Below are 13,328 nucleotides of genomic sequence, written 5' to 3'. Positions count from 1 at the left end.
ATCAACAACGAAGAGTACATTCCTGCCTGTGGCCGCGAAGTTGCGGTCTAGCTCCCGAACGTAATCTTCAAATATTCCGCCTGTGACCCAGGCTTTCTTGTTGTGCCGGTAGGTAACCTCATCCTTTGGCGGCAGCCGTGCATTTTTAAAGCAGCGAGGCTTCCCACTCTTTCCAACTACGAGTAGCGGCAGCTTGTGTTTACCGTACATGTTCGTGCCGAACAGAACGGTAATTATTTCCCTGCCCTGCTTTCGACCCTTGACTGCGGTGACCTTCGCTGCGAACGTTCTTGTGGGCAGCATCTTGTAAAAAAGGGCTGCCTCGTCAAGGTTGTACACATAATCTGCACCGTACTCGCTAATGGTAGATCCACACGATGGACTAAATCCGTCTTTTCCGCGACGGACGACATATCACGTGACTACGCGCCACGAATTCATGCCGTCTGCGCGTCGTCCGCGACTCCCACGGATGGAAATGCCGAGCTATTTTTCGCATCCGGATCCTGGGGGTTGAATGCTGCAAATTTAGCCTAGCATGCTCTTCAGTCTGGCAACAAGCACGCCTTTGGGATCTTTCTGAAACAGCTTCATCACTATTGACACCATTCATGCCTATTTGCGCACGTGACTCGCACAAGAGCAACTGCAATGAACTTGAGCGACAAGGCAAGTTTCTTCTTGTATCTCGTGGAGCAGTTCCCAGCATTGTGGGACATGACTTTCACCGATTACGCCGATTACGCGGACATGAGAGCGAAAGAGACAATTTGGCAGCCACTGAAGAAACTGCTCTCTTGTCACTCGAAGCAGCCTCCGGTATTCTTCGATGTCTCTGACCAACAGTTCTCGGTACAAGTGGTTTTGCATACTGAGATGCTTGTTGGCGATATAGTCCTTTTGCCAACAAGACCTCTTTCGATGAAACAAGTACTCATCATCCAATTCGGACAAAGCAACAGCCAATACGGCCAACCGTCGTGTCCTTTCGATTTCCATCTTCATTCAGAGTGAAAAAAAGTATGACAAAGTCTTTATTACACTGATGGCGCCATCTAGAGTGAGTAGAAACAAGCTACATTTGTAACTTACGGCCACTGACGTACGCCCGGGCCGCCGCAACATCTTCGAGGCCATGTTCAGCCAATACAGCCACTCCAAGCCTACACGCCGAGAATCTGAGTATGGCTTTTAGAAACGGTGCCCACTCATCACGAATACTTTGCTGTCAAAGCTTTTGGACACAAATTTAAACCAAATACAAGCCGCAGTTTGAAAGTTACGGGCCACACAGTGGACGACGACGACTTGACAGGTTCAAGGCGGACAGCAGTCGCTTCGGGCGGTGCTGCCATCTTTATTTTTCTGGTGTGGTCGTCTGCTCACTTCGTCCGTTGTCTGGATGCGCTTTGCAGCCTGACGGGCGGCGGAATAAGCATCCGCGGAACAGATTTTCGCAGAGCCGTCTGTCGTGTGGATCCACCACAAGCAACGGAGCCAACGTGTGTGTTTCTTCCAGTCGTTGTCGACGCTCTCGTTTGCGCTGCTGCTCTCGCCACAGACAGCTACAAAGGTAAAATTATTGCACTGACTAAAGCGGCTGAACCACCCATTGCTGCACTTGAACTCTTCGTGCCTAAGTTGTAGAGCCAAGTCGTTGGCCTTCTCCCGCAGTATCGTTCCATTGACAGGAAGGTGGGCTGCGTTTGCTTTCTGCAGCCAGCGGAGTAAAGCTGATTCCACATCTTGGTACGTGGGAGCCCATATTCGCGACCGCTTCAAAGAATATGTCTTGCTGTAGGCCTCCAGTATGTTGGACTTGTTATTCAATTTTGTGGACAAAGTCAAGAGGGGCCCGCTATGCCTTTCAGCCAACTTGTTCTTGGAACACGTGTTCTTACCCGCTTCTTGGATCAAGCAGAACTTCTGCTGCAGTGTTAAAGTCTTATACTTTGGCATCTTCCCTTACTGGCACTTCTGCACAGTTCAGGAAAAAAAATGCCACGCTAGCTGCAACACCCCTAACCACCACACACAAAGGAACGGCGCAGACCGGCATTGCGCACACACACGTCTCCGCAAGCGTGGAGAAAGAATGAGCGAACGGCAGCCAGTGGCAGCGGCACGGAACACGCGCTGAGGCTGTACCGCTGCGACTACAAGGAGCGTGCGGAGTTGGGGACGAGAGCACGTGACAAAAACCGGTATGCCCGCTGCGTTGCAGGAAGCGCGTGTTCTTCTATGCAGGCGCGCGTTTTTGGAGATGCGCGGGGCGTAACATGGACTGATTTTGTGCTAGCAGTACTACAGGTTGGGTGCTTCGTCTATAAATAATTGCGATTGCTATGTGGCATTGCCTTGCGACTCCAAATGGCCGTCGTTTCGTCTGGTTTGCGGTGAAATGGGGATCGGGAATTGCCGCATAGCACTCCAAATCTTCGAATTAACTGGGTTGGCCTAGGCCGCCGGTTCAAATTATCTGGTCAAATTTACATTGGAAAATACGGGACCGCAGGAAACCTTGGAATTATCTGCGATTTCAAATAAACCGAGTTCGAATTAACGAGGTTTTACTGTATATACCTGCCCGTCGCGGCAGCTTCACTGCAATACTCGCCCGCGTGTGTCGTGTGAAAATGGCGGCGCGCACTCACTTTCTTATTTCGGTACCAGCAAATCTTCTGGGGTAGTGGCATGTGGCATTCACAGCTATTACTGGCAATCCTGTTGTGATAAGCATTTTTGCCTATCTGTTTCACAGCGCCTGGTGGCGTGGAAGCGTAGCGCAGACCCGCCGCCGTTTCCTGCTGCAGACTGCCATCATGGTCATTTTCGGGTAGCTAGATCTACCCATGTGAACAAGAAAAGGTGCAAGGCACCCACTATCGTGAACAGTATATAACCACCTATCTCATGTGAAGACGACTGCACGCATAGTTTCTTACTCCGGTAGCAAATCGATACCTGCCAACCCTTCCGATTCGCCCGGGAGACTCCCGATTTTTTACTGAACTTTCCGATTGTGCGATCACTATCTTATATCTCCCCAAAAGTGGTCTCTGTTCGCGCAATAATGGTTTTTGCGAAACTGGCATCCCGGAATCTACAGCCGCATCGTGATCGTCAGCATCACCAACAGCGGCAGCACTAGCACCATCGGTATCATCGACTAAGCAGCCGACTACGGCGCCTAGTAAGCCGACCAAAGCCAGAGCCAATGTAGTTCGGTAGTTATTGCATTTCATGCATGCCTTCTTCCATGGTGCATCTTGTTGCTGCTGCTTTTGTGTATGATTAGTGTTGGCTAGGCCGTGTGTGCGGTGCACCGTGTAAAGTTAGAATTCTCGTGTGCTTGATGCCATGGCGATATCAAAGCCGAAGAAAAGGTATTAGCAGAAGTTATTGCGAACTTCTAAATTTCCGTGCTCTTTGACACCAAGAAAAGAAGATTTTGCATTTTGTAGAACGTTTGGATGCGACGTCAGCGTGCCTCACGGTGTCAACGGCGACTTGAAACTGCACGTTTCCACGGCGAAGCATCAAAGCTATGTTCGCACCGCTGAGCAGCAAGGCAACATAGTGAACTTTCTCCGGAACAAGTGCGACAACAGTGTCATACGTGTGTGTTGTGTTGGCAGCGGCAGGCAAGCGGGGGCCCGCACCCAGCTAACGCGCGGCGAGCGCCCGACGCAGAGAGGGAGACGCGGAGCCAACTGCTCCTGATGAAAACTGGACAAGGACTGAGCCAGCTCGCGGCCGTTTATTACCAAATAGGACTTCACACGCCAGATGACACCTCCTGATTGGTCCAAGCTCGTCACATGACAGAAGGGGGGTGCGTCATCTAGCTAGACTACTACGAAACATAAATGTGTGATAACACGGAGATCTGGCAGGGGGAGACACTATGCCACAGTGTGGAGTGCCTGTTTACGGGATTCCTTGTCGAACACAACCTACCCCTTAGTGTCAGCGACTACGTTGGGCCTCTTCTACGGAAAATTTTCCGAAATGCGACGAGTCGAAGCGCTATGGATGTAGATGCAACTCTGAAACGCAACTCTGAAGAATGCGGTGGTGGCCAACGTGAAATTTATTTCACAGGCATCGCTCTCGAGTCTTCGTTCCTTTATTCAGAGTTTCCCTCAGCTGCTGCCCCGGGATGCCAATGAATCTGCTGAAGACGCTTTAGATGCTCTCGAAGCTGAGTTTGCCACACTACAGGCGTACAGTCTTCCAGAGGACATTCTTAATGAAGAAAGGTAGGACATGCAGTGGTCTGTGGTTGGAAAAATGAAAAACACTTGAAGTTGAAACAGTGATGCATCCCCCCCCCCCCCCTGTTGGCGCGAATAAAAAGTCTCCCGTTTTTTGATCTCGCCAGGTTGACAGGTATGCAAATCTCTGCCCGGGTCGTCGCGTGCCCCATTCATAGCTATCGCCGCCAAACCTATTACGATAAGCATCTTCACCTATATGTTTGAAAGTGCGTGGTGCATAGTGCCATTGGTGGCATACTGCGCGCTTTTAGTAGGCGATGAAGCAAATGCGCTGCCATTCCCTGCTGCAGGCAGCACGATGTCGGCATCACGTTTCACTTTGACAGGATCCGGCATTTCCCACCAGCTCTCGATTTCATTTCGGTTTCCCGTCACCCTCTTAAAGCTATGCGAACCACACCACGCAACAGGAAAACAACAAAACACATCTCAGGGCGCTGGTGCACCACTAGGTGTGCGTCGACATCTTATGCCACAATGATCCTTGCAATGCTTCGCGTTACATGGATGTCAACAATAGTTGTGTCTGTCAGAATGTTTTAGTTACCGTATTTACTCGAATCTAGGCCGACCTCGATCCTAAGCCAATCCCCTAAAGTCCGAAGCCAACAACAAAAAAATATATTACCTCGAATGTAGGCCGAACAAAAGAAGCGAGGACAGCGTTCACAAAATGCAAACAGCATTTATTGAATCTGAACTTGCAGAGCTCATTGAACGTTGTCGTCACTGCTAGACTCGTCGCTGTGTTCCTTGTCACTGTCTCCTCCAAACAGTGCACTATCCTCTGTACCGTCAAGTGTATTAGATATGGGGCCGTATTCTGTAGCGGTTCGCTTTGGAACCGGTTCGCTTTGGCTGTTACGTCTGGATTACATCACTTGGAGAAAGAGTGGAACGGGGCGGCGTGAGGGGAACCAATCAACGAGCGGCTGTCTGCCGGAAGATCACGTCATCATTTTTGTTTGTACTTGGGGGATGGTATAGCAATTGAAGGATGTTGCTGGTTTGATAAAAAAAACATTGGTTTGTATAGAACACTTGCAAATATAATTTTCAGTAATAAATGTGAGCTTGCGGCGCAGACAGCTACTGGGAGTTGTAATTTTATTTGTGTTGTTTTCTTATTTAGTCGCTAGGTGGTGTGCCATACGTTATGCAAACAACTTGCCTCGCTTTGTTTACTTTTCGGACTTGTTTGCGCGCCGAAACCGAAACGATGTCGTCGCACAAAAACAGGCGGCTGGGTCCTAATGTTTCAGCGAGGCAGCGCGAAATACTCGTTTCATTTGTCGAGGAGCACCCCTACCTAGCAAAGGTGTCGTGTGTGTTGTGCCAGCAGCTGATGACGGCTTTCTGTTGCGCCATGGATGGGAATCTAACCCATCCTTTTTCTTTGCCTGCAACCGTAATGGCCTTGGCGACGGCTGTAATGATCCGGCTGACCGAAGGCTGCGACAGTGCAATCGCTTCTTCATTCGCGACGCACTGGAAAGCTCCCGGTGGCAAAAAACCGATGCGCGCACATCACTTTCATCGTAGTGTCGACACCACGAAATCTTTGAGGCCCGAGATGTTCTTCCAGCTCATCGCAAAGACGTCGCACTATGTCTTTGGAGAGCCTAAAATGCCTTCAAAACTCTTCTTCGGCCATGCCGAACGCGTCGCGTCGTTGCCTCTCGTCGCGTCGTTGTCTTTCGGCGCTCGCCAGCAACACAACCAAAGGAGCCGCCATTGCCGTCTCTGTCTCGTCTCGTCTAGGTGCCGGCTCGTCAGCTGGCGCGAGACTAGCCGGCAGCCACGGTTGCCCTAGCAACCCTCGACATCATGCTCGCCACCGCGCGCGACCCTTGAGCGAACCACTTCTCCGCGGTTCCTCTCGTAGCAGGGAACCGGTTCCTTTCCAGATGATTGGCAACTTGTGTGAAGTCAACAAAATTTGTCGTCCCGCCCACCAGGGATGACGACAACGAAGCGCCGACCAATGGCAACAGCCAAAAGAAACCGGTTCCAAAGCGAACCGCTACAGAATACGGCCCATGCTGCCCTTTTTAAAGACGCGCACGATCAAAGTACGTGGGACGTCGTCCCACGCTGCAGCTACCCAGCCCGCCAGCTGCGATAGCGATGCATGTTTGATGTGGCTCGTTGCCGTTAGCATGTGGTCTTTGTCAGTCAACCAGTCCGTGTAATATTTCCGCAGACGATCCTTGAAAGGTTTGTTGATGCAGACATCAAGTGGCTGCAACTGGCCCGTCATGCCGCCCGGTATGACAGCAAGGTCTGTGTTCGCTTGGGCAAGCGCAGCCTTCACATTGTCGGTCAAGTGTCCACGGTAAGAGTCGATGACAACGAGCGAGTCCTTTGTCAGAAGGGCTCCTGGACGCCGTCGCCACACAATCTTAACCCACTCTTCCGCGATCGCACCCGTCATCCACCCGTTCTCATTTGCCCGCACAATGACATTTCTTGGGAAAGTTTCTTGAGCAGGCAGTGTCTTCCTTTTAAATATTATATAAGGAGGGAGTTTATGTCCATCAGCTGTGCAGCACAGCATCACAGTTGCATGCTGCTTCTCGTAGCCCGCAGAGCGCACCTTCACCTCCTTGGCACTCTTTTCATTCACAGCGTGTGCCACTGGCATATAAAAATACACAGCCATCTGGTTGGCGTTGCCAATTTACCCAAGGTTGTAGCCTGCTACTTCTCTCTTTCGCAGCACGTAGCACTGAAAAGCTATCAGCTTTTCTTCAAAATCGCTTGGCAGCTTCTGGGTGATTGAAGTGCAACGTCGGAGGCTGAAGCCGAAGCGCTTCATGAATTTCTGAAGGCGGCCCTGGCTGGCTTTGAAATCCTTTAGCGTTAGGCCTTGCTCCCTCGAAAGTTCCTTAGCTTTTGCTTGGAGCACTTCTGTTGTCACTGGAAGGGCAGCTGCTTTTTGCGTCCGAACAAAGTCGGCCAGAACTGTCTCCACTTCGTGGTGACGGCCTTTCTTTGGTCCGCTAAATGCCAACCTCATTGCGGCACATGCAAAAAGCTGCTGTCATTGTCCCCTCCAACGACAGACGTTTTTCTCGTCGACGCCGAAGTCCCGCCTGGCTTGAAGGTTCGACGATGCCTCTGTGGCTATCACAACTTTTCGCTTGAAAACAGCACTGTAGTGGCATCTCCTGCTTGGTGCCATTGCGATAACATTACGCCGCACACCGATACGGCTGACATGACACAGGTCAAAATGGCGACGTTGCTTGTGTACGGTTTGCTACTGGCACAGCTAGTAGCGGCTGCGATTCTGACTTTCCTAGATGGCGCTAGCTATGCACCGTATTTAGAAGTTTCAATGAAAAACTGGCGCGTTTTTTAATATCCTTGAATCTAAGCCAACCCTAGAGTTTGGAATATGATTATTTGAAAAAAACTATTGGCCTAGATTCGAAGAAATACGGTACTTCAGATTGTATGTTTTCCCGGTTAGTACGTTTTTTCTTCCTTTCTTTTTCCCGAACGTATGAATGCAGTTCTACTGTATATATACGTGTACCTTTTCCAAAAATAAGCTGAGTTGCAAGTCAGCGCTTGTGTGTTACCTTTGCTTTGTGTCTCGTTTGTTGTGCATAATGAATAGCTACCAACTCATCCAACTTTCAGTACTTATAAGTGTGGTGCTACAAGGCACTTTGAAAGTCTGAACTGTTTGCTGTCTGCGAAATAGACACCTGCATTGGCTACCAAGTCAACCTGTTGGGGAGTTGACAAAGCAGTCAAAAACTTTTCTTCAAGATTTCAGCAATCAGCATGGCAGGAGTTTTGGTAGGCTGGCAGGGTTCCCCAAGGCCATACTGTTAAACCCTGGGCTAGGTAGAAATTAAACTTTAGCTGTGATTTAGTTGAGTTTCTTATGGCTGAAGTGGGTACTGTCAGTGCACTATTTTTCAGACTCCTTAGGTGCCCCAAAAACGGGTTGTCTGGAAAAACGAATGCATGCTTTTTACTGCCCGCCAGCTCTCAGATCACCTCGGGCATGTCTGAAATAGCTGTGAAAGCCTGCCAGTACACTTATTAGGCATACTGGTGCTTGTATTGTGATAGATGATGGCGGGTGCAAGTGTGTATAATTAAAGAAGAATAACATAGTGTGTCGTGACCAGTATGTCGGAATGGAACATGGGGGGGAGGAGGGCAAATATATATATATATATATATATTTTACCCTAACAATAACGTAGCCGAAACATATTTGGAATTTTGTTTCAGTGTAAAACCGAAATATTTTTGATCACTTTTTGATTCAAGGGGAAGATCTGCAATCTGAAACAATCGACGCCGGGCAGCGTTAGAATTAGCGTGTATCTCAGGGGTCCACATAGGTAGGTATCTCAAGCAGGTAAAGTGCAAGCCAAGTGTAAGTGGAGCCTGTCGAGCACTCCACTAATCTAAGTCTGCTCATAGCTAAACCCAGGGATTGTACGCTGAAAAGCTTATTGTATCGTTTTCTACGGCAGCAATGCTTTGTTACTGAAGTATTACTGTTTGTTTATGTTCGTTGAGGTTTTTTTTTATCGGAACAGCGGGCTCTCATTTCGGCGAGTAGACTTGATAAAATGCTGCTTCTGATATCACACTCAGTGCCTTGAGTCAAGGCACTGAGTGTGATCTCAGAATTCATAATTTACTTAATGATAAAAATAAATACCATGCTTTAATGCTACAGCATTAAGGGTCCCGTGTTGTAGAAAATCTAGCGTTGGCATTGATGACGGCGACATTGTCTGTATGACAAAACTCATCCTGATCCACGCAGTCCCTCCGCGTTGCTCATAGGCATTACTGATCTAATTGAATTTCTCAAAATGCATCAGAAACTTCATAAAGTATGACTTACACGCTACCTCTAGACATGATAGCGTCAGATTCTAATTTGAATAAACGAGAAAACATAATTCTGTACACAGAAACTCAAACACAAAACCCTTTTCCAGCTGCGGTTTGACGTTTTTCTTAATAGGAGTGATGCGCTCCAGAAAACTCACCTTTGTACATAGTGTTCACTACCAGCGTTTTCAGGAAAACATTATGGTTACATAAGCTGCAGTTGCCAGGAAGCATGAGAAGCAGTCAGGGATCTTTGAATGCTATTGTATTACACTCTTAAAGGCAAAATTTAAGCGTCCTCCAAATTTTTTATTGTTACATTGCTTTGAAATTTTTTGCATGCGAACGAAGATCGTTATGAACCATTACGGATCATTATTTTTTTTTGTGGTCCAGAGCAGAACCAGAACGAAATGTTTGTCAGTGGAACGAAACTAAAACCGGAATGAAAAACATTTCGTTCTGACTGCCTGCTCGTGACAGTGGCGCCTTTCGAGTCATGGTATGCTCCACCGCAATACACTGTATGCTTCACCGCTTACCACAACTGTATACAGAGAAGTTAATTCTTGGAATCCATCATTATTCTATGCCTGACCCTTGCCGCACTTTCCGCGCTTTGAAGCTGTTCGCGAGGATGCGAAAGGTGGAGTTGGTACCATTACTGACAGTGACGAATTCTTTCAATGAAAGACACGGTAGTGAACGTCGAAGCTAGGCCTAGCGTTGCTGCGGCTACCAGCCGATCGGCAAGTGAGAGCATTAGTTCGACACTGCAAGATAATGAAAATAGCGGCAGTGGTGGCTTCAATTCACGCCAATTTGAACCTGCAGTCAGGGCAAAACGTCGGGAAAGTCAGGACTGTGAAGACCTTCAGTGTATGTAATTTCACACATCCTTATACATTGGCTCTATGGGATATGTGGCAGTGCTACGAAGGCATCCAAATTATCAGGCATGTCTGAAACATTGTGTGTCTGGAAATTTGGTCATTGACTGTATTTCTGTTCAAACGGGCTTGCTTTAGTTCAAACTTTTTTTGCAACTTAACTTTTACAATTTGTTTCTGCACCTCTGCTCTTCTTTTCAAAATTTTTATGTGCAGCTGTGGGAGACTCACTCTGGAAATGAGCTGCAAGCATTGGCTGGCCACAAAGAGGCTGTCAACTACTGCACCTTTAGCCCCGATGGCCGTGTGCTTGCATCAGCTTCTTCTGACCACCAAGTATTTCTGTGGAATGTTTTCGAAAGATTCCAGGCAACTCCAGGTAAGCCTCTGCAGTAGATGTGTACATTATAATTAGCTCTCCTTATGTTCTTAGTCAACAGATTTTTCTGTTTTGTAGACAGCAAGCTGCAAATTAGTCACTCGGCTGGTTGTGTAGGGGTTGTATTATAAGCAGAAGAGTACAGTAGTAGTAGTAGCAGTATCTTTATTTCTTTCTTGCATACAAAAAAAAAAAGGGAAAGAAGCAAAATCATGTTATTAAGGCAAAAGGCACTAGTGCAGGCACACTACATATAACTTAAGTTGCTGTAGTTGCGAATATCCGGACTGTAAGCAGTACCAGGCTACAATTAAAGCAACACTTTTCGAAGTATGTACACTTGCAGGACATATAGACAAAGCACCCACGTGTATCTGACAATCAAAGCATTCAACTAGGATTTTTGTATCCTTTTAAATTTGCGAACATTGAAAGGTTAATGCATTGGCGGAACAGCTGCACCAATCGTGCCAAACTGCACAGAGAGTGGGCCTTTGCGTCATCCTGTGTGAAAACGGCATTTTAGCAAGAAATTGCACCTTACCTGTGGCAAAGCAAGCATACAAGTGAAACTCTCCTTCCGTTTATGCTTCACAGCTGTCAAAACTTATATCAAGACCAACAGCACTTTACCATCATCATCATCATAGAAGAAATCAGAGGCCCCTCGGAGTTATCCGGTTCGTTAGTCCCGCCTTTTTCTTGGCGGATGTACAATGTATAGCCGCTCTACCGTCTTGCAAGCGCTTTATTTCGGTGTTCATTGAACTCGCATGGTACCGCGGAGTTTGCTGAAGGAGGATGTCACATTCTAGGAAGAAAGGTTAGCTTTTTAGGTGTTTACGTGTGCTAGCGGTGTTTTGTAAAAGTGCCTCTGTGATGTGAATCACACGTGGTGAATAGAATGGTATTAACGAGCACATGTCGGCTTCTGCATGTCTGAGTTAGATAACAGATTATGTTTTATAATACAGTTGAAACCTGCGATAACGAAATCCCGCTGCTACGAAATATTTTCGTATCCCTGGCGAAGGCCCATAGGATTCAATGCATTTCGTACCTTTTGACAACTAAATGTCGCTGTACTACAATCCCGCATCGACAAAATTTGCCGGAACATAGCCCCGCATATTACCTACTCGTGCAAGGTTAACAGGTTTCAATATGTGCTCAAGTGCGATTACTTTGCACTAAAATTGCGTAAAATACCACCACATTACACTTGCGTGGGCACCGACATTTTTGTTTACAAAAACAACCAAGCACCAGAAGCGATTGCACCGGAAACACGTCATGGCCACCATCTTGTTTATTGATTGCCCGTTTGAAGCGACAACATGTTGCTACTGGGATGTGAAGACCGTTTTTGCACACCTAGTGCAGTGCGTAATGTGCGCCTTGGCGGGAAAAATGCAGCAAAAGCAAGGAAATTTGCGTCCCACCAATGTGGAATTGTTTATGGTGCTTGAGATGGCGGTTGCAGCATGGAGGAGCGTTGCGCCCTTTCATGAGCGCGCTCTCAAGGTAAGCCTTGTGCAAACCTGTTTCCATAACATATCGACTGTATCAGTTAAAATTTGCATGTTATACAGTAAACATATGTGCGTCTGACCCTGTGCCAAAAGTGCTTGCTGCTGCACCAAATTGGCTTTTTGCCTCTGCCAGGACATATTCTGAAAGGTGGTGAACATTGCTTGCATGCAGCGCGTAGTGAGGGCTTTTTGCTGCTAGGTGTGGCCACTGAAACCACGTCGGCTGGCTAAGCTAAATGAAGCTTACAGACCTCCTAAATCACACAGTGTGACCCATGTGAGAGTGGCTTATCAGCCTGGATCAGCCGTAGTCAGTGCACCATATTGAGTGCCACGTGCTGCTCTACCACAATGGACTTCATTCACTTTGCATTTGCAAGCTGTTATCTTCGACCATGCCACTGTTAAACTGGATTCATGGCAACATGGAAGAGCCAAGTGGAAAGGGCAGTAGAAATACCATCACATTGGAACAGAAGGCAGCTATCGTAAAGGCTGTTTTAAAAGGAGTCATGCGAAGCCACATATTCTTTTACTGTAGTGGTAAAACGGCTGCGGCAATTGTGCCAAGGACCTTTGCACCGTACTGGTTTAAAGAAAGCATGAGAATGAAAGCCGCCTTTCATTGATGATGCCTCGGCAGCAAATCTAAAACCAGAGCCTCGAGCCAGCTGCTGTTATCACCATGAACATCCTGCAAGCCGCTGTTGCTGTGGGACTGTCCGCTCGAGGCACTTGGCATGTATTTGTGGGCTTTCACGCTTGGAAAAACACTTTTATGTAGCACATATTGAGTAACAGAAAGCTGTATCGGGAGCTTCTCATGTTGCTCTACAATTTTCTCATTGACACTTCTCATCTAGAAGTTTATTAATTAAGACTGATTAACTAATTAGGTGGAATGTAAAAATAATCAGAGTATTGCCAAGCGATGGCAAAAAGCATTACCTTGGTTCTGTCCAGTTACATAGCATTTGCATATTTTTAAAGTTTGGCTGAAGTGAAACACCCTGCATAGCCTGCTTCGCTCTTTTGGGCTTTCACCTTGAGTATCCTCAAGTTCATGACTTGAGCTTGAATATTAAATTATGTGGAAATCCTTGCTTTGTACCTTTCAGCATCTCCCTTGAGTGCATCATCCAAAGCAGGCCGGCTGCCTGGGCGCCGAAGCTCTCGCTGCACTAAACCTGCCTCTGTGACACATGATGCTGCTGTTCTTTGCTGTGCGTTCTCACTCGATGGCAAGCTGCTGGCTTCTGGGGATGCAGATGGGTTCGTCAAGGTAACTTGCTTTGTCATTTTTCAATTATAGAGTCTGATAAAAAAGGACACAGTACACTGTAGTGTGAACCCCAATGGAAAACAAAGTTCAATT

General features: G+C 47.4%; 1 protein-coding gene across 1 annotated transcript in view; it reads left to right on the top strand.

Moving 5' to 3' along the window:
* Positions 1-13,328, top strand: part of LOC126537015 (apoptotic protease-activating factor 1-like) — a 126,916-nt gene that overhangs the window by 62,315 nt on the left and 51,273 nt on the right. The window contains exons 11-12 of the mRNA XM_050184118.3: positions 10,259-10,421; positions 13,072-13,235. Coding sequence (XP_050040075.2) covers positions 10,259-10,421; positions 13,072-13,235 — 327 coding nt within the window. The remainder of the gene's footprint in view (positions 1-10,258; positions 10,422-13,071; positions 13,236-13,328) is intronic.

This window comes from Dermacentor andersoni, chromosome 4 (assembly GCF_023375885.2).
Source record: "Dermacentor andersoni chromosome 4, qqDerAnde1_hic_scaffold, whole genome shotgun sequence".
Classification (NCBI taxonomy): Eukaryota; Metazoa; Arthropoda; class Arachnida; order Ixodida; family Ixodidae; genus Dermacentor; species Dermacentor andersoni.
This window is presented reverse-complemented; position numbering and strand designations above follow the sequence as displayed.